General features: G+C 44.9%; 3 protein-coding genes across 3 annotated transcripts; all 3 read left to right on the top strand.

Annotated features, from left to right (window-relative positions):
• The first annotated feature begins 479 nt into the window (after positions 1-479).
• Positions 480-8622, top strand: mkrn2 (makorin, ring finger protein, 2). The gene is made up of 10 exons (XM_033974480.2): positions 480-609; positions 2117-2245; positions 4389-4462; positions 4662-4763; positions 4906-5060; positions 5438-5503; positions 5802-5947; positions 6827-6937; positions 7481-7625; positions 7730-8622. Exons 1-10 carry the CDS (start codon positions 584-586, stop codon positions 7967-7969), a joined length of 1194 nt encoding a protein of 397 aa, XP_033830371.1. The 5' UTR covers positions 480-583; the 3' UTR covers positions 7970-8622.
• Positions 8623-8905: 283 nt separating this feature from the next.
• isy1 (ISY1 splicing factor homolog) lies at positions 8906-13895 on the top strand. Its single transcript, XM_033974115.2, has 11 exons — positions 8906-9061; positions 9420-9442; positions 9932-9983; positions 10654-10719; positions 10948-10990; positions 11313-11425; positions 11666-11783; positions 12436-12558; positions 12795-12886; positions 13132-13215; positions 13641-13895. The coding sequence occupies exons 1-11, from the start codon at positions 9059-9061 to the stop codon at positions 13746-13748; spliced, it is 825 nt and encodes a 274-aa protein (XP_033830006.1). The 5' UTR covers positions 8906-9058; the 3' UTR covers positions 13749-13895.
• A 283-nt stretch (positions 13896-14178) lies between these two features.
• Positions 14179-24218, top strand: LOC117378111 (deoxynucleotidyltransferase terminal-interacting protein 1). The gene is made up of 13 exons (XM_033974652.2): positions 14179-14525; positions 15778-15851; positions 15934-16030; positions 16570-16668; positions 16861-16920; positions 17032-17079; positions 17156-17205; positions 17643-17685; positions 22827-22885; positions 23041-23101; positions 23199-23270; positions 23393-23448; positions 24038-24218. Exons 1-13 carry the CDS (start codon positions 14454-14456, stop codon positions 24150-24152), a joined length of 906 nt encoding a protein of 301 aa, XP_033830543.1. The 5' UTR covers positions 14179-14453; the 3' UTR covers positions 24153-24218.
• Positions 24219-25093: the final 875 nt, after the last annotated feature.

Raw genomic sequence — 25093 nt, 5'->3', positions numbered from 1 at the left:
ATTATGTACGGGATTACGCCATGGTAACCTGTAGTAACGGATGTCCTGTTGCAGTTTATATATACAGACTATGGTTGCAGCAGACATGTTGTGAGTGTAGAATTGTGCTCAAGACCTCAGACAAACTCATAATTTTAATGCTCCATTTAATACTTTGATAAATGGGCTTTTTGTATTTGTACTCTATCTAATGCCCATGTTCTACCAAGCCCATATACACCAATCTTAGGTCATAAATTCTTTTTTAATGGTAACAGCCCTAAAGTAAACATATTAAGTCTCAGTAACTTTTCTGGTCCTATTTTTACATTATTTCAATGACAATTTAGCTCTTGTTCCACTAACTGGCCGCCGCATTTGCCACGGCAACAGAACCCAAGATCTCTGTAGGCCTTATCATAATATATTATAGATAATTATGATTTTCACAGAAACAGAAGACTGTGCTGTGGAACCTTCCCCTCGGGCGGTGTTTTTACCCGGACACATTTGGCAGACGCTCCGGGCTGTGACGCGCTGCTTGGGTTTAAACGGTCACTTTTTTTTTTTCAGATTTTCACCTGAAACTTGACTGAGGCCGAAGATGGGCACTAAACACGTGACCTGTAGGTGAGGCCCTCCGCGTGTCGTACTTTGATCCGGATCTGACCGAAAACGGTTCGATTCTGGGCCAAGTTTAGCGGCTACCTCCAATGTTTTTAGCATTTTTAGCATTAGCCCCGAGAATGACGAACAAAAGCGTATACATAGAACAGAAGGCTCCTCTGCGACTCCTTCTCTCCTCCTCTGCTTCTCTGCATCCTCTCACCCTCTCCTCCTCCTCGAACCGTCTCTCTCCCCCTGTTCTCCTCTCACCCTCTTTCTCCTCCTGTTCTCCTCCTCCTCGAACCGTCTCTCTCCCCCCCGTTCTCCTCCTCCTCGAACCGTCTCTCTCCCCCCTGTTCTCCTCCTCTCACCCTCTCTCGCCTCCTCTTCTCCTCCTCTCATCCTCTCTCTCCTCCTGTTCTCCTCCTCTCACCCTCTCTCTCCTCCTGTTCTCCTCTCACTCTCTCTCCTCCTGTTCTCCTCTCACTCTCTGTCCTCCTGTTCTCCTCCTCTCACCCTCTCTCTCCTCCTGTTCTCCTCCTCTCACCCTCTCTCTCCTCCTGTTCTCCTCCTCTCACTCTCTCTCCTCCTGTTCTCCTCCTCTCACGCTCTCTCTCCTCCTCCTCTCACGCTCTCTCTCCTCCTGTTCTCCTCCTCTCACTCCTCCTGTCCTCCTCCTCTCACCCTCTCTCTCCTCCTGTTCTCATCCTCTCTCTCCTCCTGTTCTCCTCCTCTCACCCTCTCTCTCCTCCTGTTCTCCTCCTCTCACTCTCTCCTCCTGTTCTCCTCCTCTCACCCTCTCTCTCCTCCTGTTCTCCTCCTCTCACTCTCTGTCCTCCTGTTCTCCTCCTCTCACCCTCTCTCTCCTCCTGTTCTCCTCCTCTCACCCTCTCTCTCCTCCTGTTCTCCTCCTCTCACTCTCTCTCCTCCTGTTCTCCTCCTCTCACCCTCTCTCTCCTCCTGTTCTCCTCTCACTCCTCCTGTCCTCCTCCTCTCACCCTCTCTCTCCTCCTGTTCTCATCCTCTCTCTCCTCCTGTTCTCCTCCTCTCACCCTCTCCCTCTCCTCCTGTTCTCCTCCTCTCACTCTCTCTCTCCTCCTGTTCTCGTCTTCTCTCCCTCTCAATTTCATTTCAATTTCAATTTATTTTTGTAAAGCCCAAAATCACATCAGCAGTTTACTCTTAAAACTGAATATGAGAATTGATTTAACCAACAGAAAGTTAGAAAATCAACAATCTCCTCCTTCAACCTTCTGTTCCTCCCCTTCCTCTGTTCTTCCTCTAACCCTCTGTACATTTGGGTTTCAGATACTTTCTTCACGCCATTTGCAGGGAGGGCAGTAACTGTCTCTCCTCGTCTAACCTCCTGTTCCTCCTCTAACCCTCACTCTCCTCCTGTCCTCCTCCTCTACTCCTCCCCTAACACTCTCTCCTCCTGTTCTCCTCCTGTCCCCCTCTTCTAATCCTCTCTCCTCTCCTCCTCCTCTAACCCCCTGTTAATCCTCTAACCCTCTGTATATTTGTGTTTCAGATACTTTCTTCACGGCGTATGCAGGGAGGGAAATAATTGTCACTTCTCTCATGATGTACAGAACAGCACCCCCTCTCTGGTGTGCCGCTATTACCAGCGGGGGGTGTGTGCATATGGAGACCGCTGCAGGTGAGCACTCCCCGCAGGACACCCCACTCACAACACCCACAGCTAAATTGTGCCTCAAAAGTGTGCCTCTGAAGCTCACAGTGAATGCTCCTGTTGGATTGTAGACCTGGTTTAGACATGGTTTAGACCTTGTTATAGACCTGGTTATAGACCTGGTTATAGACCTGGTTATAGACCTGGTTCTAGACCTGGTCCTAAACCTGGTTTAGATCTGGTTTAGACCTGGTTTAGATCACAAAGTCTCTGCAGTATTGAGTAAACTCGGCATAATTAAAGTAAGTAAATTACATTTTTAGAGCTTTTTAGCAGATAATAATCCCAAAGTGCATCACAGAGCGCAGGTCCAACACATACACAACAATAAATCACAGTCATAGGACTTTTCTAAACAGGAGTCTTCAGCTGGTTTTTAAAAGAATCCACAGAATCGGCCACATAGAGAGAAAGGGCTGGTACTGTGGAGGGGTCTAAAAATAACAAATTATATATTATATAAATCAGTCCTGAATTTTACACCATTGGAGGGATCAAAGAACCAGAGTGATGTGGAGGGATGAAAGAACCGGAGTGATGTGGAGGGATGAAAGAACCGGAGTGATGTGGAGGGATGAAAGAACAGGAGTGATGTGGAGGGATGAAAGAACAGGAGTGATGTGGAGGGATGAAAGAACAGGAGTGATGTGGAGGGATGAAAGAACAGGAGTGATGTGGAGGGATGAAAGAACAGGAGTGATGTGGAGGGATGAAAGAACCGGAGTGATGTGGAGGGATGAAAGAACCGGAGTGATGTGGAGGGATGAAAGAACAGGAGTGATGTGGAGGGATGAAAGAACAGGAGTGATGTGGAGGGATGAAAGAACAGGAGTGATGTGGAGGGATGAAAGAACAGGAGTGATGTGGAGGGATGAAAGAACAGGAGTGATGTGGAGGGATGAAAGAACAGGAGTGATGGCAAAAGATGAAATTAAGTCTGTCAACTGGGCAAATGATTGTAGGAACAATAGGAGAGGACCAATGTCTCCAGGTAGAAGACTTCAGAAAACCCACTCACACTGACCAATACCTGTTGTTTGAGTCACACTATCCACTGTAGCACAAACTCAGAGTTATCCGCACTCTACAACACAGAGCTCAAGTGGTGCCCACAAACACAGAGGTTAAAGTGAAGGAGGAACTACATGTGGAGAAAGCCCTCTCGGCTTGTGGATATCCAAAATGGGCCTTCAATAGATCTAAGAGAGCTAAAAAACAGGACAACAGGGAATCAGAACCTAGAGGGAAAGGTGTAATTATTCCTTACACAGTGGGTGTGTCGGAAAAGCTTGAGAGATTTTTCAGACAGTTTGAAATTCCGGTCTATTTCAAACCTACAAACATTTAAAACAGAAACTGGTTCACCCAAAGGACAAAACTCCGAGCCACAAAGTAATGTGGTCTACTCCATTCAGTGCAGTGAAGAGTACTGTGAGCGTTACACTGAAGAAACTAAACAGACACTCCATAAGAGAATGTACCAACACCGAGAGAAAGCAGCTCAGGACCACAGTCTGCTGTACATCTCCATCTCAAACAAACTAACCACTCATTTGAAGAGAGTGAGGTTCAGGTCTGAGCCAGAGAAAAGAAATTGTTTGAGAGAGGATGTAAATAGGCTATTTCTGTTAGGAAAGACAATCCTTCCTTGAACAGGAACCTCAGACATAATCTATCCCCCATCTATAACTCCATCCTCAGACCCAAACATTAAAGGTTGAATAGGTTTGTTTAAGCTGAAACTGGAGACAATAGCTGTTTACAGTTTCAGTGTAGTTAGCCCCTCCCTTCAGACAGATATAAGGCAGTGTCCACCACTTCACTCCTACAACGATTTGTTCAGTTGACAGATTTAATTTCGTCTTTTGCTAGAGATGAGACCTGGACGACTGAGGGATTACACAGACAACAGGAGTGATGTGGAACGTGGTTAAAAGAGCTGAAACATCCATTCTTCACAAAAAACGTCTGATTTCACATTCAAAAGCTGTGGTCATTTATTTTCATTAGTCTAATCAGAACTATTGTGTAATTTAGACATGTTTTGTCTTGTTTACATTAGTGTTGCTAAATAACAGTTATGGAACTCTCACACCTGTTGCTATTGCAGGTATGACCACGTCAAAGCCACGCCCAGAGGGGGAGGAGCCAGCGCCCCGAATCCCACTGGGGGCGGGCCCTCAGGTAACTCTGTTCTCTGTGTCAGATGCCTTCCAGATGTCTCTATGGAGTCTTATTCTGTGTAAAAGCTGCTAACCCTGTAGTTAAGACCTCTACACACTTGTTCTGAAATGTGGGGTTCTTGGATTAGTTGTTCTGATGTTAGAAGTTCAGATGTTTTTGCTCCTGTCTTAAACTGTGACCTCTGACCTTTCTGTTTTAGCTCTGAGGAACCCCCCAGCCCTCAGCTCAATGGCGCCCCCTGCAGTGTTCTATCCCCCACAGTCGTATGTGGAGGCCACCAGGAGTGGACTGCATGGCTCAGGTGGGAGGGCATCTGACACACGGGGAGGGCATCTGACACATTTGACACACGGGGAGGGCATCTGTCAGATGCCTTCCCCGTGTGTCAAATGTGTCACACAGGTTATGACAATGGAAGGGCATCTGACTCTTTCCTGTTGCAGTGGCTCCAGACTCCACCCAGTTGTGCCCCTATTTGTTGATGGGGGAGTGTCCTTATGGCGACCAGTGTGTTTATCTCCACGGGGACCGCTGTGAGGTGTGTGGCCTCCATCTGCTTCACCCGACGGATGCCGCTCAGCGACGAGAGCACGAGAAGGTACAAGTACTACTACTACTACTACTATTATTAGTACTTTTACTAATACCACTGCAGTGCCGCGAGCACCAGAAAGTATGAACAGTACATGTACTACTGCAATACTTGCGCAGTAGGAAGTACGAGGTTGATATGTCACCCACATTGCCTAGTATGAATATGGTGTGTGAGTGTTGGTGGTGGGAGGGGCTGATGGTGGAGATTGGTAGCATCAGTTCAATCCATATGCCCCAGGGCAGCTGTGGCTGTAAAGAGTTTTGCGTTTAAAAGTGCCACAGAAATCCAGTGTTTTTATTTCATCATTCTATTGCAGTGTTTTCTCTGCTCTGATTGGTGTTTAGGTGTGTTCTCTGCTCTGATTGGTCTTTCTGTTGCAGTTGTGTCTTTCAGAGTTTGAGGCCGACATGGAGAACGCCTTCGCTGCTCAGATGAGTCAAGACAAGGTCTGAATCAGGACTGCACCAGGACTGCACCAGGACTGCACCAGGACTGCACCAGGACTGCACCAGGACTGCACCAGGACTGCACCAGGACTGCACCAGGACTGCACCAGGACTGCACCAGGACTGCACCAGGACTGCACCAGGACTGCACCAGGACTGCACCAGGACTGCACCAGGACTGCACCAGGACTGCACCAGGACTGCACCAGGACTGCACCAGGACTGCACCAGGACTGCACCAGGACTCCTGACTGGCTGTCTCCTCTGTTTCCTCTCTCCTAATTGGCTTTCTCCTCAGGTGTGCTCCATCTGTATGGAGGTGGTGGTGCAGAAGCTCGGCCAATCAGAGCGCAGATTCGGGATTCTGTCATCATGTGACCACTGCTTCTGTCTCGCCTGCATCAGGAAATGGAGACATGCCCCCTTCTCCAACGACGTCATCAAGTCAGTGATGTCACACTAATGTCATCCAGTGGCTCATGCTGTGACTGCGTAATCATCTGACCCCAAATCAGAGCGTTCATGAGAACAGCTTGAGAAACGCATGACCAACAACAAAAACCAACACAATGACAATGACACAAGAGCAAACATGACAACAGAAACAAACATGACAATATCACAACAGAAACAAACATGACAATATCACAACAGAAACAAACATGACAATATCACAACAGAAACAAACATGACAATAAAAACAAACACAACGACAATAACAAACAGGACAGTAGCAAACAGGACAGTAGCAAACAGGACAGTAGCAAACAGGACAGTAGCAAACAGGACAGTAGCAAACAGGACAGTAGCAAACAGGACAGTAGCAAACAGGACAATGGCAAACAGGACAATGGCAAACAGGACAAAGACATATCAAAACATAAATCTCCCCCACTAAATCTCCCCCAGTTTGTCACCCTGCTGTTCATTCCCAAACAGACTCCTGTCATAATATCAGAAAAGAGTAAAATGTGCCCTTTAACTGTGACGATGAGATCAGCACAAATCTGAGGTTTAACACATAAACATGTAAACATGGATACAGGTTAACAATGTGCATGTGTTTAACGTTACATTTCTTTAGCGTTTGAGTTTGCATGAGCCGTGTTGTTTACATGCATTTGCATAGGTTTTTTCTGGAACACTCTGAGGTCGGAGCTTGAAACATTCAACTGGGAATATCCCAGTGCCCTGGAATGCAGCATTAAGCCCTGATTGGCTCTCCTGCTCTACCCTCTCTTCTGATTGGCTCTTCTGCACTCTCCTTTCCTCTGATTGGGTGTGCTAAGTTGCTCTCTCCTCTGATTGGCCGTCTGGTTGCAGGGCGTGTCCGGAGTGCAGGGTACCGTCGGAGCTTGTGGTGCCATCCGTTCACTGGGTGCAGGACCCGGCACAGAAGGACCAGCTGGTGGCGCTGTTCAAGAACGCAGTGGGGTACAAACTCAGTAATAATAAGGTCTTCACCACAAACTGTCATCTCTGGACAGGTCTGGTCTATCACAGAATTGGCTGAAGCAATAATCGATATCACAAGAAAGAAAATACATCACAACACAAAGTTCTCAGTTTTACAAAACATTGTTTAAAATGCACAAAAAGGAAGATTTAATTAATGGTTCTACTGTGCATGTGTTGTAACAGCGTAAATATGAGAATGAGAGCATCAAACATCTGACATAAAATATGTCAATAGATAAGACACACACAGGCCCAGCACATGTGCACATGCACACACCTAACACACTCGCACACACACTCGCACACAGGACACAATGGCCTGATGAACAACACTGCACTAAACACGTGGAGCCTCATGTTATTATGGTGGTCCTGGTTTAGTCCTGGTTTAGTCCTGGATTAGTCCTGGACTCACTTTAGAGCCGCTCACACCTCCACAATGTGATGTTCTTCACTCACTGACAATAAACGCACAGACTCTTTCACAGTAAAAGCCTGTATTTCCTGTCTACTTCACAGTAAGAAGCCGTGTAAGTTCTTCCTGGAGGGACGAGGGACATGTCCTTTTGGAGACCGCTGTTTGTATCTGCACCAGGATCCTTTTGGACGAAAACCAGGACCAGAGAGAGTCCGGAAACAGCTGGGACCCGAGGGGACCGTCAGGGTGAGACCTGGTTTGGTCCTGGTTTAGTCCGGGTTTAGACCTGGTTTAGACCTGGTTTAGACCTGGTTTAGACCTGGTTTGAGTCCAGTTGTCGTTTCTTTCAGTTCATGAATAATGTGCGTCTTTGGGATTTCATCGAGGAGAGAGAGACTCGCACGGCACCACCCACCGATGACATCACCCCTCAGCCTAATGACATCACCCCCACACACAATGACATCATAGACCCACACGATGACATCATCCCTCCACACCATGACATCACTGCCCCACGTCATGACATAACGGCGACAGAGGAGGAGCTGAGCCGGAGTCTGCAGCAGCTGTCCACCGCAGACACATAATAAAACCTGTGGAATGTTATATAGGGGTCAGGGGTCATATTTTCAAACTGTGTTTTGAAGGGACATCCCTGTTTTAAGATTATCTGCTATGTTCATGTCGTTCATAGGACTCGAGATTCCGAGATGAGATGTTGGGTTCCGACTTGTTTGCGTTATGTGCTTTTATCTCGGAAAGTCTGGATTTTAATGTGATGAATAATAAAATAATTGAGTTTGCTCATTAACAGCGTTAACAGAGCTACCAGTAAGATTTGTAGTTGTTATCCTCTCAAAACCTAAACGTTAACATGTTCATTTTACTTGAGCCAACTTTACTACTTGAGCTAACATTACATCTGTATTAAACGGTTGTAGTGTCGGGTCATTTGGGCAATTGGAAGTTAACCCCTAAATGCAATAACGTTTAGTGAAAGAGCTCAAATATTTAAGATAAACTGAAAAATCTGATTTTGGTGAAGTCAGGTAGAAGGTTTTGAGCTCCAGAGGACCAGATGAACGAAGCATTATTTACAGACTGTGTTTATAGAAGGGTCAGGGGTCATATTTACAGCCTGATAATCATGTGACCAGGAAACATACATTTGTCTGTCTTTATGAAACTAATAAAATGTACAAACCGTTTGACTAACAGTGTTTAGTGTGACTGATGGAACTGAGAAGAACACCTCAAAGAATAAACTCAGTGTTTAAGTATTATAATAAATAAACCATAAACTCTTATTTAAAAATTATTATTATTATTATTATTAGGAAATAAAGCCTGTTAACGAGACTGTGTAATCTCTTTCTTTGTTTATTATTTAAACCCTATAAACGCTCTATGAGCTGTGTCTCTGTCACTCACGAAATAAATATTATTATTTTAAGTATAACTTATATAATTTTGGAACGCTGATGTTTTGGTCGGACCTCAAGCCTGGAAGTGCGCCTTGGGACACTTCCGGGGCGCTCTGGGACACTTCCGGGGCGTGTGTTTCGGAGCGTGCGGTTTGTCCAGGATCAGAACCAGAATCTGGACCAAGACCACGACCGGGACTTAAACTAGGACCTGGACCAGAACCAGAGAGTGACCCCGGACCAGAGGCGGAGATGGTGAGAGACTAAAGCTAAAGGCTAACCATTATAAATGAACGGGCACGGGGCTAAAAGCGGAGCTAACAACGGAGCTAACTCAGCTAAATGAGCTAAATGTAACTGTAAAAGTTCAGAAAATTCAGAGAAATATTTATATAAAATAAAACAAAAGCATTTAGAGCCCAGATGTGTTTAACAGTTCAACAGATCTGAGCTGTGAGTTAATCACAAACCCAATGGCTGATTTATAAGTACTTTTCACATTAAACAGTGAGTTTATCACAAACATGGATCTGTTTTATAATCCTGTTATATTCTGCCATCGGTTAAAAATCAGATAAAACTATGAAATAAACTGTGTTTCTGTTCATTTCAGGCTCGTAACGCGGAGAAGGCCATGTGAGTCTGAAACACACACACACACGTATATATATATATATATATATATATATATACACACACGTCTATATATGTATGCATACATACACACACACACACACACATACGCAGTTTAACCCTGAGGCTGCTGTGCTTCACATGGATGACATAAATGTATAAATAAACATATGTAAACACACATAAACTGTGTGTTTATATATGACATGATATATGATAAAATTACAGATTTATCAAAGTGCTGTAATCTTGTGACAGTTCTGGGTCTGTAATAACATTTAAAAGTACATAATTATAACATCTAAGTGAGGTTGGTCACCAGTCTGTACACTGTCCTTTTGTTCTTGGGCAAGACATTAAACGCTGCCTCCTGTGAGTCTACTGTTTGAGAATGCGAATCCGCACTGTCATACTCTGTATAAAATGCGTTAAAGAGAGATGCTACTATTACATAACCCTGTTTCTTTTAAAGAGAGTGTGTTTGTGTTTCAGGACGGCTCTGGCCCGGTTCCGTCAGGCACAGTTGGAGGAGGGAAAAGTCAAGGTCTGACTCCTCTTCACATGTTACATCACATTTTAATATTTTAATCAAATCAGGCCTATTCAGAAACACTGACTTTTAACCATGTTAGCGTTGTTTCCCCTCTCAGTTTACTCACCTGAAGTTGTATTTGGAATGATTTGTGCTTGTTTGAGTATTCTTTGTCCTCCTGTATTTAAGACATAATTTTTCCGTTCTATCACACTGCCATTGGTATACACCCACTGCGATGTACCTACTCCTCCAATTTTATTTTCTTAATCAGTGATGCACGCAGGATTCAGTTGTGAAAAAACAAAAAAAATCTCCGGCTCACTAGAGTGATATGCAGCTGTCCATAGGGGGCGCGACAGCATGTGGCAATTTGCTGTGATGACGTTTATGGCAACGTCAGCTCCCATTGGACACCGCAGTTTTCTAACACAGAAGTCAGCGGGCTTGTTTCTTTTATGAAGTAGTTTTAGATCAACATTGTGATTTAAAATGTGTAAATTATAACAGAATGATCCACAGGGGTCAGAGATGAGAACTATAGAGACACAAGTTCAATAGGTTTAAATATATAGGATATATATTATATACTCTAAGCTGATCCTGGTGTTCATTTGTTTACACATCTGAACAAATTATATCATAATCAGTAATAATAACAGATTTAACCCTTGTATTGCAGGAGCGGCGGCCATACCTGGCGTCTGAGTGTGATGAACTCCCCAAAGCCGAGAAGTGGAGACGCCAGGTGTGCCTCAGCCCCAGACTCCCCCAGACTCCCTCAGACTCCCTCAGACTCCCCCAGACTCCCCCAGACTCCCCCAGACTCCCCCAGCCCCAGACTCCCTCTGATTCCTCCAGCCCTAGACTCCCCCTGACTCCCCTAACACCCAAGTACTAAGTACTTTTATAAGTAGTATTAGTATAAGTACATTTAGTAGTTATAGTTTTACTTTAAGACTTTTGTGTTTTTCAGATCATCAGTGAAGTCTCAAAGAAAGTCGCCCAAATCCAGAATGGTCAGTACTTGCCGTTTCCCCTTTCACAGTAAAAGCCTCTGACTCTTTCACAGTAAAAGCTCTGATGTGTGTGTTTTCAGCAGGGAGGTCCAGTGTTTATGCATTTTAATATTTATTTTATATTTAAGCATATACTTGTTTATTTGTAGCAGGTTCAAGTGTGTGTTTATGCATGTGTATTTTTATGTATATTATTTTATATTTATGTGTTTGTTTATTTCGGGCAAGAGTTTATTTATGCATTTGTATTTTTATTATAATATTTTTATATAATTTGTTTTTTATATCATGTATTTGTTTATTCTTGTATCTGTATTTTCAGCCGGCTTGGGCGAGTTCCGGATCCGGGATCTGAACGATGAGATCAACAAACTCCTGAGAGAAAAACGCCACTGGGAAGTCCGCATCAAAGAGCTGGGAGGACCGGACTACAGGGTAATGTATACACGTACTACTGCAAAAGTACTTTTACTGTAGTACTAATACATGGCACCATGTACTAATGCCTGGAGTAGTATTTGCAATAGTATTTACAGTTGTATTTGCAGTAGTATTTGTAGTAGTACTCGCAGTAACCCCTCAAGTCTCTCAGAGGTCTGTAGTATTTGTAGTATTTGCAGTAGTAGTAGTATTTGCAGTAGTGGTCGCAGTACTCTAACCCCTCGTGTCTTTCAGAGGTTCGGGCCCAGGATGTTGGACCATGAAGGTCGAGAGGTTCCTGGAAACAGAGGATACAAATACTTTGGAGCAGCACGAGACCTTCCTGGAGTCAGAGAGCTGTTTGAGAAAGAACGTAAGACTAAACCGAGACTAAACTGGGTCTAAATCTGGACTAAACCGGGACTTAGATCTATAACCTACTCTACATCTTTGAGGCTTTACAGACCTTGAAGGACCCTGCGATTGGTCGTGTTATTGATCCTTTGCAGCTGATGTCATCAAAGTTTCCTGGGAGTGTGATGCTAACTATAGGCACTGCTCTGTCTGAAGCTTTGTTAGACTTTAATCTGAGCTTGGTTTTACACAATCTAACCATAAAGAACTGACTTATCTGAACTACACCAGGAGCGATTTGTGCTTTTAAACAAGTGTCTCTCAAATAACATTACCGTCACAAGCTAGCTAGCATTAGCATTAGCCAACAGTTTTTCAGTTACTCGCTTTCACCTTTTTCTGTAAAATCAAACTCCTAAACAGGACCATGAGCGCTTAGAGGCTCCTGAAAATGTGATGTTTAAATCCATTTTGTCTTAAAATTGTTTTCACAGTGTTTGCTAATGTGTGCATTGTATTTCCATGGTAACTAAGGACACCCACTCCGTGATGTCACTGCAAAGTATCAATTGACCACTTCTTGTCTTGTGATTGATTGTTGACCTTAATATCCTGTGGTGTAATCGGCCAGTGCTGTTGATCTCTCTTGTACCGTGCCCTGTGATTGGCAGCGGCCCCGGAGGTGAGGAAGACGAGGGCGGAACTGATGAAGGACGTGGACGCCGAGTATTACGGATACAGAGACGAAGATGATGGTGTGCTGCTGCCACTGGAGGCACAGCATGAGAAGAACGGTACAGATATAATAGAATATGATTAGTACTATCTCATATTTATAAAGTACAAAACCCAAAGATATGGATTTAATGTTCATAATAATAATATTCATGAAGCATAGGCTGAAACTGCAGCCTCACTTCTCTTCACTCACAGAGCAGTGACTGTGCCGCAGCAGCAGCAGTAGTAGTAGTATTTGTTGTTGTTGTTGTAGTAGCAGTAGTAATAATAGTAACCACGTGTACTTTTGCAGTGATCCAAGAGGCTGTGGAGAAGTGGAGGTCTGAGAAAGATCAAAACAGAACAGAGGAAGAAGAGGACATTTATAAAGTTACAGACCATCAGGTAAAAGTACTACTACTACTACAAATACTTAAAATACTACTGCCACAAAAAAACAAATACAACTACTAACACTGGTACAGCAGACTGATCCTGGCGGGAGTACCAGTACACACCCTGTATAGTGTGTACCCCGTGGCTCCCCTTGTAAACTACATACATACAAAATAAATGCATTTATTAAATTATTTCTGTATTCAAGTATGTATTTGTGTATTTATTTGTCTGTTTGTATATTTCATGTTCAGGAAGAAGACGAAGGTGCTGATGAAGATGAAGGAGAAGAAGGAGCCATGTTCACTGCTCACGTCCCCGTCCCCTCCCAGAAAGAGGTACACGAAGGACTACATCTGCATCTAGTAGTAGTAGTAGTAGTAGTAGTAGTAGTAGTAGTAGTAGTAGTAGTAGTAGTAGTAGTAGTAGTAGTAGTAGTAGTAGTAGTAGTAGTAGTAGTAGTAGTAGTAGTAGTAGTAGTAGTAGTAGTAGTAGTAGTAGTAGTAGTAGTAGTAGTAGACCTGCTACTGATACTGCTAGTGCTAAAAAAAAAAATCCCAGTACTGCTCTTCGCTGATGTCTCTCCTCCATCAGGGAACTGTCCAGTGCTCAGCCGGGCCTTATCTTCTTGTTGTATTTATCTGTATAGCAACAATCTCATCTGGTTCTTGGTGATTTGTTGTAAACATAGTTTTGTATTTCAAGGATTTCGTTCTGCTCTGATTCTCAATATTTTGTTGTAAACATTGTTTTGTATTTCCAGGTGGAGGAGGCTCTGATCCGAAGGAAGAAGATGGAGCTGTTACAGAGATACGCCAGTGAGACTTTACAGCACCAGAGCCGAGAGGCACGGACTCTGCTTGGACTGTGACAGCAGTACTACTGCTACTACAAGTAGTTCTACTATTGCTAGTACGGCTACTGCTACTACCACCATCACCTGCAGACCATGACTCGACTCCACAACTATTTTCTGTAAATATGTTTTGTAACTTTTTTCATTAAAAAAAATTGAAACTATGTGTGAATTCATGTGTATCAGGTGCCCTCCCATCTTGAATTCCTCTGGTGATGGACTAAGATGGGGGCAGGTTTATTTGCAGATGTTATTCTGTGTCAGATGCCCTTCCAGATCTTGTGGTGTGGTTGGAGGCACATAGTGGAAGAATGGACCTTGTCACTAATGAAAATGATCAGGTTTAAGTCATTCATAAATAATTGCATATACTCCCCCTTACATTTCATTGTGTTTCTATTCAAAAACAAACGCTCTTTATGAAACCGGAAAGAGGCGTTGTTTTGACTCGTCGGGAGCGGAAATAGTGCTCATTTCCTGGAACAGTTTCTTTCTCACTTTGTGGTCCAAACCAGAGCCCGAATCCGCCCGGATCAGCGCTCCTTCTGCCCGCTGTCACTTGTCCTGCTGTGGGCCGAACCTCCAGCCGCTGTCCGCTGTTCTTTCCCCGGTGTTTAACCTCCAGCCGCCGTCCGCTGTTCTTTCCCCGGTGTTTACTCGTTTCTTCGCCGGGTCTTTCCGTCTTCTCTGCACTGTTTCTGACCGGTTCTCGTGGAGTAGATGGGGGCACAACGTGCAGACGGAGCCCGGGACTGGAGCCAGCAGGACGCACCCGAACCGGAGCAGAACCCGGTAAAGCCTGCGCCGGAACGGGGCTAACGAGGAGCTAACGGGGAGCTAACAGGCTAAAGCTAGCAGGCTAAAGCTAACAGCCAAAACAAAGCGCTCCAAACAGCTGAGTGATTGGTTCCTGATTATACGATTATACGTCTGTGCTTCGGACTGTCGCTGAAACTCTTAATTTATTATGAATGAGAACAGCAGTAACCCGCGGCTCTGTTTTAGGTTTAGTGTTTTATCAGATTAAAAAGAAGGAAATCGTTTATTATTGATCAGACTCAGCTGGTGACGCTATGACGTCATATACTGCTGCGTTTCAGATGACGTCACAACATCCAATCATATCAATCATATTTATTACAGATGGAGGCAGCAAAAATGAATATGTTCAAGCCCAGATGTGTGTTGCTGTTGCTGCTGTTGTTGCTGTTGATGTAACACAGTGACGTCTTGGCTTTAGTCTCTAATAGAATTGATCAAGTTCACCACTTGTGGATTTACATTTTGGATATGTCATGGTAAAGTACAATGTAAACAATAGGGTAAACTCTGAAAAACACCAATACTGATATTATTGATCAGAATGGTCAGCTGATTACACTCTGACATCATAAATTATTTTTAAAAATCTATAAGGGCTACATTTTAAAGAGTGGGTATTCTTTCTACCATGTCATAATGTTCCCTCAGCAGAAACATGTCTGAAAAGCTTTTAGATGTCATCCATGGATGTTTGAGTATTTTAGCAATGTCTCCTGGGCCCTATTTGAACCCTCATTATGGTTAGCACTACAAGCCTGTACAAGGCTCCGCCCTCAAGCCTGTCACCCCTGCTCCCACCTGCCGATTCTCCATAAATATACAAAAACATGATACAAAACTCTACACAGCAATTTGACCTGATATGATGTGCAGTAGTTTGATTAGTGGGATGCACGCTGATTGTATTGTGTTAGTGCTCTGAACGGGGAGCACAGAGAGCAAAGGGAGTGGGGATTCAGAGTGGGCTATGTTTTATATGTTTTAGGAATGTTAATACATGTTTTTGAGCAACTAGAGCATTTCAAAACAAAAGGTAATATGGTGGTCTAAATAAGTCTCCTGTTACAGTTAATAACATGAAACATTAAAGTAAAATGCCCCCACTTTGAACGTAAACGAGGTTGTGTTTGTGTCAGATTAAATCTTATTGCAATAAATAATGTAAATAATAATAAAGAAAAAAAATAATAATAATACATGTGTACATTTTTCCTTTTTTAAGACTCAGCCCTGGAACCTGATGATCAAACACAGACCCATTCAAAAGAGAGGCCGCCGTTCGCACCTGTCTGTCAGGTACGCACCTGTCTGTCAGGGACATGCCCACTCATGGTGTGGTCTCTGACCTCTCATGGTGTAGTCTCTGGTTCTGTTGCAGTTATACAGACCCTCAGATCTCGATGGAGCTGCTCAGAGCCGTTCTTCAGCCGAGTCTAAACCAAGAGATTCTGCAGGTGTTCAGCAAATACCACCAGGTCTGTCCTGTACCCTGCTGCCTACACCATATACACTATACACTATACACAAACAACGGCCCGGGGGCCACACACGGCCCTTTGGGCTTATTAATCCGGCCCGCCGAACGTGACCAAATTATATTAAAATAGGTAAGAGTAAACCTTGTTCAATTTGGTTTTTGATCTTTCGGCACTTGATAAAACTGAATGCACGTTTTTCTGTTGTGTTTATTTGACTAAAATTTAATAAATGAATTATTAGTTTAATGAATCCATTTGGAATTTTTTTTTTTTACAATGAACCTTGAATATTTATGCTTTGCTGCATGTTACAGGCCACATTTCTAATGTAATATATACATATATATATCCTGGCCTGGCCCCTCTGTCAAATTTTAGAACCCATTGTGGCCTGTGTGTCAAAAAGTTTGCCCAAAAGTTTGTGGTAAGTTGGTGTGTGAGTGAGTGTGTGAATGACTGAGTTGGTGAGTGTGAGGGTAGGGTGTAGGGTTAGGATGTAGAGTGTAAGGTTTATCTAACCTAAATTCCTGTTGCAGCTTGTAGAGCGAGCAGCGGAGAACGTGAAAGAAAACGTTGGTGACGAGGTTCAGACGGATCAGCTGATCAGAGAGACGTGTCGCAGTGCACTGGAACACGTACGATTTGAATTTATACTCGCAAGAACTGGTATTTGTACTCCTATGTACTATTATTTGTATATGTGAATTTGTTCATGTTACTCTAACCCATTATTATTATTACAGTATTAGTATTAGTACTGGCATTTGCAGTTGTATTTGCAGTAGTATGTGAAGTAATTGTACTCACTGAGGTTGTGTTGTTTTCAGGCCAAACTGTTGTTTCCAGAGACTGAAGTAAAGAGGCCTCTTCCAGAACTCTCCCATAAAGTACTTACTACTGCAGTACTTTTACACCCCGCAGTACTCTGGGCAGTACTGCAGTATTCCAGTATTCACACAGTACTGTAAAGTACTTAATTTGTTCATTTGTTTTTGCAGCGACTCAGAGATGATGAGAGCCACAGAGCCAGTCCTGTGCCCAAGAAGGTAAACATTACTAGTACTGTTATGGTAGTACTGTTACTGTAGTATTGTTACTGTAGTATTTACACTTGTGTTTCAGAGGAAGCCTCGCTCTGGTCCAGTTCACGATCGGCCGCTCTCCTTCAGCCAGTAACTCTCCTCTACACCTCCACCCTCTACACCCCCTAACCCTAACCCACCTTCTATACCTCCACCCTCTACACCTCCCTCTAGACCTCCACCCTCTACAACCCCCCACACCTCCTCGCTCTACACCTTCCTTTACACCACTGCCTACACCACCCTCTACACCTCCCTACACCTGTCCCTCTACACCTTCTACACGTCTCCCTCTACACCTCCCTCTACACCTCCCTCTACACCTCCCTCTACAACTCCCTCTACAACTCCCTACATTTCTCCCTCTACACCTTCTGCAACCCTCTCTCTACAACTCCCTCCACACCTCCCTCCACCCCCCTTCCTCTCCAACCCCCTCCTCGACACCTCCTTCTACCCCACCAACCCCTTTCCCTACCCCAGTATTACTGTGGGCTTATTTTACAGTGGGCCTATATTATTTTCAGAGTGAAGCTGAAGGCAGAGCCAGTGAAGAGGGAGGGGCCAAAGGTCAGTGTGTTTATAATGTGTTAAATGTTGTTATTATTATTATTTTATATCATATATACTGTGGGTGGGTGGCTTCATCCTCTTTTTCCACGCTTGAGTCCTCTACCAGAGGCCCAGGAGCTTGAGGGTTCTGCAGTATCTTTGCTGTCCTTGCACTTTTCTGGACTGAGATGTCTGATGTTTTTCTTGGGATCTGCTGTAGCCACTTCTCCAGTTTGGAGGTCACTGTCCCGAGTGCTCCGATGACCACGGGCACCACTAATGCCTTCACCTTCCAGGCCTTCTCCAGCTCTTCTTTGAGCCCCTGGTATTTCTCTAGTTTCTCATGTTCCTTTTTCCTGATGTTCACTCGGTTCAGCGATGTCCACCACAACGGCTTTGCTCTTTTGTTTATCCACCACCACAATGTCCGGTTGGTCCATCACCATTCTGTCAGTCTGTACCTGAAGTCCTACAGGATCTTGGCTCGATCATTCTCCAATACCTTTGGAGGTGCGTCCCACCTTGACCTTGGGGTCACCAGTTCGTACTCTGCACAGATATTTCTTTGCACTATGGCTCCACTTGGTTATGCCACTCCATTTACTCTGCAGTTATGAGCTGGATTGTCTCAGGGACCTCTTTGCACAGTCTACATATTGGGTCTTGTCTGGTGTGGTAGATCTGGGCCTCTATCGCTCTAGTGCTCGATGCCTGCTCCTGTGCAGCCAGGATGAGTGCCTCTGTCCTTCAGTCCAGCTTTCTCAAGCCATTGATAGCTATCAATGCTATCAGCCACTTCAGTTATGTTCCCGTGGTACATTCCATGCAGGGGCTTGTCCTCCCATGATGGTACCTCTAGCACTTCATTGAGAAACTGAGCACGTCACCTGTTGGGCCTTTGTCCTTGATGTACTTATGGATCTTGGATGTTTCATCCTGGATAGTGTCTCTCACACTCACTAGTGTCTTATTCCTTACAGCTCACGTATAGTCTCAGGCTGCTGGATTTGGATTGGAAACCTTCATGCATGGTCAAGAACTTTCAGGTCTTAATAGATGTGGTCTGTATCTCCTCCTTCGGCCAGCTTATGATTCCGGCTGGGTATCTGATTGCTGGCAGGGCGTAGCTGTTTATTGCCCAGGTCGTGTTCTTGATTTTGATCTGACTCCTTTTGACCTGACTTGTCTTAATCGTTGGAGGTATTTGGCTGTGGCTGCTTTCCTTGTTTCCTCTTGTTGCCATTTGATTGTGTGACACCAAGGTCCTTGTAACTGTCCTCAGTGCCGGCTATTGTTCCTTCTGGGAGTGAGAGCCCTTTTGTGTGGACTACTTTCCCCTCTCTTTGTCGCCATCCGGCTACACTTTCTGACATTCCAGTTAGGGACGGGACGATTAAAATTTAGACTCACGATTATTGTGAACAAAATGGTCGCAATTAACAATATAATCATGATAATTATTAACCTGTTAATGTTCCGACGGCCTCCTACTTTACAACTCTAGAGCAATGTAGATATACTGCTGTGTCAAGAAATTATGTCCACAAAATAAGTTAGATGCTGGATGTCGAATCTGCTGCAGGAAAGTATTCCAAAAGTGAAATCTGCTCAGTCACTTTTTTTGCATTTCTTTTGTCGATTTCAGGCACAATTAAAATCTGACAGCACCAACTTTATTCCTCGGTGCTATACAGACGTGTTAGCTTCTGATTGACACCAATGTTGAGTTGTGGGTTACTTGAGCCCCAGACAGTGAATCAGTGCTACAGATGACTGAAAGTTTACGCCCCACTCTCCCCCTTGTAGAATCAACCAATTACATTACACGCGGTTAGTGATGTTTTCCTCTTTCCAGAAGAGGATTGGGAAAATCTCCGAGCTTTAACTTCCTGGCTGAAGTCTTGAGATGTGGCTTCAGTATCTCCACATGATGCTCTTTCCTCATGATGCCATCTATTTTGTGAAGTGCACCAGTCTCTCCTGCAGCAAAACAACCCCACAACATGATGCCAAATGTAACGATGAGCATCGTTACATTTGGACAGTTCAATTTTAGTATGTTAGACCACAGGGCATGTCTCCAAAAATGAAGGTCTTTGTCCCTATGTGCATTTGCAAACTGTAATCTGTCTTTTTTGCGTGTCTTTTAGAGTAATGTCTTCTTCCCGCGTGTCCTTTCAGCCCATGTCGGTACAGTCCTCATTTCACTGTGGATAATGACACACTCTCAGCAGCATCTTCACAAGGTCTTTTGTTCTTGGGTTGGATGAACTAGACTTGGATGGATACACTAGAATTGTGCAAGTTCACAATTCACTTCCTGATATCTTGGCTGATTTCTTTTGACTTTCCCATGATACAAAGAAGCAATGTGTTTCAGGCTTCAAGTACATCCATAGGTGTGTCTCTAATTAACTCAAATGTTGTTAATAAACCAAATCAGAAGCTTCCAAAGACATGACATCATCTGGGTCTTCCCAAACTGTAATTGTAAAAGTCATAATAATCTTACTGTATATAAAGAAAGTCATGAAAAATTGTCTAAAAAATCCTTCTCTTGTTATTTTGGCAATTAGTAAATAGAAACTATTTTGATAAACCTAAAGGATCTAGGTGGGAGTTCTAATGAGATGGCAGTAGCTTATCATGGTGGAGGACTTTCCGTACCCGAATCAGCCTAGGACCTAGCTATGTTGCCCAGGGCATTATGTCCCTGGTAGGGTCTCCCATGGCAAACAGGTCCTAGGTGATGGGTCAGACTAAGAGCAGTTCCCAATACCACTGTGATGGAAAATAGAACAAGGATTGTGCCGTCACCCTGTATGGCGCAGCTGGGGCCCCACCCTGGAGCCAGGCCTGGGGTTGGAGCTTGAATGCGAGCACCTGATGGCCAGGCCTTTGCCCACGGAGCCTGAAAGTCCGGTCTGCCCTCCTGTGGGCTCACCATCCGCAGAGGGTCAGGTGGTGAGGGGGTCGGGTGCATAGAGGACTGGGCAATGGTCAAGGACGGGTGTCTCGGCGACCCGGTCCACGGATACAGTATCTGGCTGTAGCGACATGGAATGTCACCTCGCTGGGGGGGAAGGAGCCTGAGCTCATGCAGGAGGTTGAAGCTAGATATAGTCTGGTTCACCTCCATGCACAGCTTGGTACCCAACTCCTCGAGAGGGGTTGGACCCTCCACTTCTCTGGCGTTGCCCGCAGGGAGAGGCAGCGAGCTGGTGTGGGCTTGCTCATTGCCCCACAGCTCAGCCACCATGTGTTGGAATTCACCCGAGTGAACGAGAGGGTCGCGTCCCTGCGCCTTTGGGACGGGGACAGGTCTCTCACTGTTGTGTCAGCCTATGGGCCAAACAGCAGTGCAGAGTACCCGGCCTTCTTGGAGTCCCGGGGAGGGGTACTAGACAGTGCACCTACTGGGGAGTCAACTGGGGACATTGTTTTGTGGTGGAAAGAATACTTTGAGGATCTCTTCAATCCCATTGTCACGTCTTCCAAGGAGAGACTGAGGACTCAGAGGCAGACTCATCCATCACCCTGGCTGAAGTTACTGAGGTGGTTGGCAAGCTCCTTGGTGGCAAGACTCCGGACGTGAATGAGATCCGTCCTGAGTATCTTAAATCTCTGAATGTTGCTGTCTTGGCTGACACGCCCCTGCAACATCGTGTGGTGGTTGGGGACAATACCTGTGGAATGGCAGACCAGGGTTGTGGTCCTTCTGCTTAAGAAGGGGGACCAGAGGGTGTGTTCCAATTACAGGGGAATCACACTCCTCAGCTGTCCCGGTAAGGTCTATTCCAGGGTACTGGAGAGGAGAATCCAACTGATAGTCAAACCTCAGATCCAGGAGGAGCAGGGTGGCTTTCATACTGGTTGTAGAACACGGGACCAGCTCTATAGTCTTCATCGGGTGCGTGAGGGCTCAAGGGAGTTGCCAAACCTGGAGAACCTGGAGAAGGCATTTGACCATGTCCCTCATGGTGGGGGGTCCGAAAGGACCCCAGTATGGGTCCGGGGCTCTTTGCTAAGGGCTGTCCGGTCCCTGTATGACCGGAGTAGGAGCTGTGTTCGCATTGCCGGCAGTAAGTCAGACCTGTTCCCGGTGCATGTTGGACTCTGCCAGGGTTGCCCTTTGTCACCGGTTCTGTTTTGTGGACCAAGGACCTGAGTTTATGGACAGAATTTCTAGGTGCAGGCAGGGGCCGGAGGGGGTCCAGTTCGGGGACCACAGGATCTCATCTGTTTGCAGATGATGTTGTCCTGATGCTTCTTCGAACCAGGACCTGCAGCACTGGGGCGGTTTGCAGCCGAGTGTGAAGCTGCTAGGATGAGAATCAGCTCCTCCAAATCCGAGGCCATGGTTCTCATCTGGAAAAAGGTGGCTCACCCTCTCTGGGTGGGTGGTGAGTCTCTGCCTCAAGTGAAGGAATTCAAGTATCTCGGGGTCTTGTTCACGAGTGAGGGATGGATGGAGTGTGAGATTGACAGGTGGATCGGTGCAGCGTCTGTTGTGATGCGGCCGCTGTATCAGTCTGTTGTGGTAAAGAAGGAGCTGAGTCTAAAGGCAAAGCTCTTGATTTACTGGTCAATCTACGTTCCTACCCTCACCTATTGTCATGAGCTCTGGGTAATGACTGAAAGGACAAGATCGCGAATACAAGCAGTCAAAATAAGTTTCTTCCGCGGGGTGGCTAGGAGCTTCCTTAGAGATAGTGAGGAGCTCAGTCACACGGGAGGAGCTCACAGTAGAGCCGCTGCTCCTTCACGTTGAGAGGAGAAGTTGAGGTGGCTCGGGCATTTATTCCGGATGCCTCCTGGACGCCTCCCTAGGGAGGTGTTCCGGGCATGTCCCACTGGGAGGAGACCCCGCCAGGACACGCTGGAGGGACTATGTCTCTGGGCTGGCCTGGGAATGTCTCGGAATCCTCCTAGAAGTGTTGGAAGTGGTGTGTGTGGAGAGGGAATTCTAGGCCTCCCTACTGAAACTGCTGCCCCGGATAAAGCAGAAGAAAATGGAAGGATGGATGAACTAAAAGATCTAAAACAGGAAAAGTTTAGTCTGATTTCAAGTCAGACAGTGAGAAAAAAAGCGATTGTGTCTGTTTTGTATGTAAATAGTATACTTGTCATATATTTCTGAATGAAGTGTTTATTTTCAGTGGAACCCAAACAGACTCAACGACAGCAGCACCTTCGTCCTGGGCTCCAGAGCCAACAAGTCAGTACTACAGTTACTACTACTACTACTACTTCTGCTATGACGAATACTACATTGACTACTACTACTGCTATGATGAATACTACAGTGACTACTACTAGTACAGCTACTGCTGCTGCTGTTACCATAAACACCTGTTGAACATTTCTGTGCAGAGCTTTGGGTATGGGAGGCACCAGAGGACGAATCTACATCAAACATGCAGATCTGTTCAAGGTAATGAACTGCTATTACCACAAGTACTACTACTAGTACTAGTACCACTACTACTTAAGTATTAACAAATTTTTATTTTTTTTTTTTTTTTTTGCAGTACGCCGCAGATGCGAAGGACAAGCAGTGGTTGGCTGAGAGGCATCACATGAGAGCCACTGGAGGGAAGATGGTGAGAACTAAACCAGGACTAAACCAGGACTAAACCAGGACTGAACCAGGACTGAACCAGGACTGAACCAGGACTAAACCAGTTTTAAACCAGATCTAAGGGGTTGGGTGTTTGTGTCTCAGGCATATCTTCTGATCGAGGAGGACATCCAGGACCTGGCCCAGAGCGACGAGTACAAGTCAGTCTCACACAGGGCTAACCAACTCTGTCACTGCTAACCACTCTGCCACTGCTAACCACTCTGCCACACACGGGGCTAACTACTCTGTGACTGCAGTGGCTGAGCTGTCTGTGTCTCTTTAAAGTTTTAAAAAGTACAATCACATCTGAGTGTCCAGAGCCTTGACCCACAGATAGAGACACATACGTGTGTGTTTCATTCTCAGTTTATGGACAGGCTTCATGTTCAGAACCTCTAGATTCACTTCCTGAGCCTCAGAGGCTGCACTAGCACTGAGTCCTGATTGGCTGCAGGTGCTGGGGTTTAGGGACTGACCTATCAGATCAAATGAGAGAGTCATGTGAGGCTCATTCTGCTTTCTGATTGGATAATCATAACAATTAAATTACATCATGTCCAGTGATTTTGTAACGAAGAATAAATCAGCATCAGACTGTTATCACTAAAAGTTATATTTGATGTACTGTATCTGGGGCACAGGTCTTGTTTCTGAAATGTATTTAGGGCTAAATAAGTGTTTTAATAAATAAATACATTTTCAATGTATTTATTTATTAAAAAAAACAACAAATGCGTTCTTCTTCAGGGACTGCCCTGAGGTGCGCATGGACGAGATGAAGCCGTTCAGTGTTCCCTTGTGGATGGTGGAGAAGATGCAGCGAGCAATGGAGGCACAGAGAGATGCTGTGTCTGACCCCTGACCTCAGCGTGACCCCTGACCATGACCTCTGCCTGACTCTGGTTTTATTAAAGCTTTTTAAAATGTTACTGTGGTGGTTACTGTGGTGGTTTTATTTCATATCATTTCATATTACAATGTATGTTATATCAGGTGTAACATGTAAAGAGAGAGGGAGAGAGAGGTAAACTTTATTTACTGGTTTCCTCCTAGTTTAAATCTGATTTGGTCCTGGTTAGGGTTAGAAGGTTGAGGTTAGAGGGTTAGTGTTAGGGTTTAGGGTTGAAGGACGTAAACGTCATTGCTCATAATATTAAAGATTAGACTAAAAGGAGGTTTAGGACTTTCACGCAACACTGCACAAAACACACTCCATTCTTGCCCTATCGCAGAGAAAAGAACGTACTGTGACAATAGATAGATTGTGTAGCATGTCCTCCCAGATTAAGCTGTTACAGATAACGCTGCGCCAGGGGGTACCTGGAGGGTAGAGGAGTGCCAGAAGGAAAAAGAAGATGTCCACACCCAGCTACTGAATATTCATGATTTATGTTTAAATGTGGTGTTCAGAGTCAAGCACTCAGATCAAAACGGGACCGCCCCTGAGATCTCCGTGCACGTACTAGGGACAGTATCACGCCGGACTTGTATTAGATTGGATGTATAGGGAACAATAAAACTCGAGTGATTCTACTCTCTGGTCTCCAGTGATTCTTCTGATCGGATAAAAGGAACATGCTTACAGGGTCAAGGTTAGGGTTAAGAGAACACACTAAAGAGCAGTGATCAGAACAAGCTTTGATTGGACACGTCAGACCATCCACACTAGAAGCAGGTGACCGCGTGCTCATACAGAACATCCGTTTATGAGAAAAGCACAAAGTAAGTGGGGACATGACATTTAGTCAGTGCTGAAGAGAACAGGGAACTTTCCATTATACACCATACGGCCTGAAGGCAAAG

Source organism: Periophthalmus magnuspinnatus, chromosome 10, assembly GCF_009829125.3.
Source record: "Periophthalmus magnuspinnatus isolate fPerMag1 chromosome 10, fPerMag1.2.pri, whole genome shotgun sequence".
NCBI classification, from domain to species: Eukaryota; Metazoa; Chordata; class Actinopteri; order Gobiiformes; family Gobiidae; genus Periophthalmus; species Periophthalmus magnuspinnatus.
Note: the sequence above shows the minus strand (reverse complement) of the source record. Positions and strands in the feature narration are given on the sequence as shown.

What these genes read in the sequence shown, in the direction of transcription:
- mkrn2 (XM_033974480.2), top strand. Translation starts at nt 584, where the DNA reads ATGGGCACTAAACACGTGACCTGTAG. An exon ending in ACTAAACACGTGACCTGTAG is followed by an intron (nt 610 to 2,116) that starts GTGAGGCCCTCC and finishes TTTGTGTTTCAG; the next exon opens with ATACTTTCTTCACGGCGTAT. An exon ending in GAGTGGACTGCATGGCTCAG is followed by an intron (nt 4,764 to 4,905) that starts GTGGGAGGGCAT and finishes TTCCTGTTGCAG; the next exon opens with TGGCTCCAGACTCCACCCAG.
- LOC117378111 (XM_033974652.2), top strand. Translation starts at nt 14,454, where the DNA reads ATGGGGGCACAACGTGCAGACGGAGCCCGGGACTGGAGCCAGCAGGAC. An exon ending in CGGCCGCTCTCCTTCAGCCA is followed by an intron (nt 17,206 to 17,642) that starts GTAACTCTCCTC and finishes TATTATTTTCAG; the next exon opens with AGTGAAGCTGAAGGCAGAGC. An exon ending in GCCCAGAGCGACGAGTACAA is followed by an intron (nt 23,449 to 24,037) that starts GTCAGTCTCACA and finishes GTTCTTCTTCAG; the next exon opens with GGACTGCCCTGAGGTGCGCA.
- isy1 (XM_033974115.2), top strand. An exon ending in TGGGAGGACCGGACTACAGG is followed by an intron (nt 11,426 to 11,665) that starts GTAATGTATACA and finishes CGTGTCTTTCAG; the next exon opens with AGGTTCGGGCCCAGGATGTT. An exon ending in AGAGCTGTTTGAGAAAGAAC is followed by an intron (nt 11,784 to 12,435) that starts GTAAGACTAAAC and finishes TGTGATTGGCAG; the next exon opens with CGGCCCCGGAGGTGAGGAAG.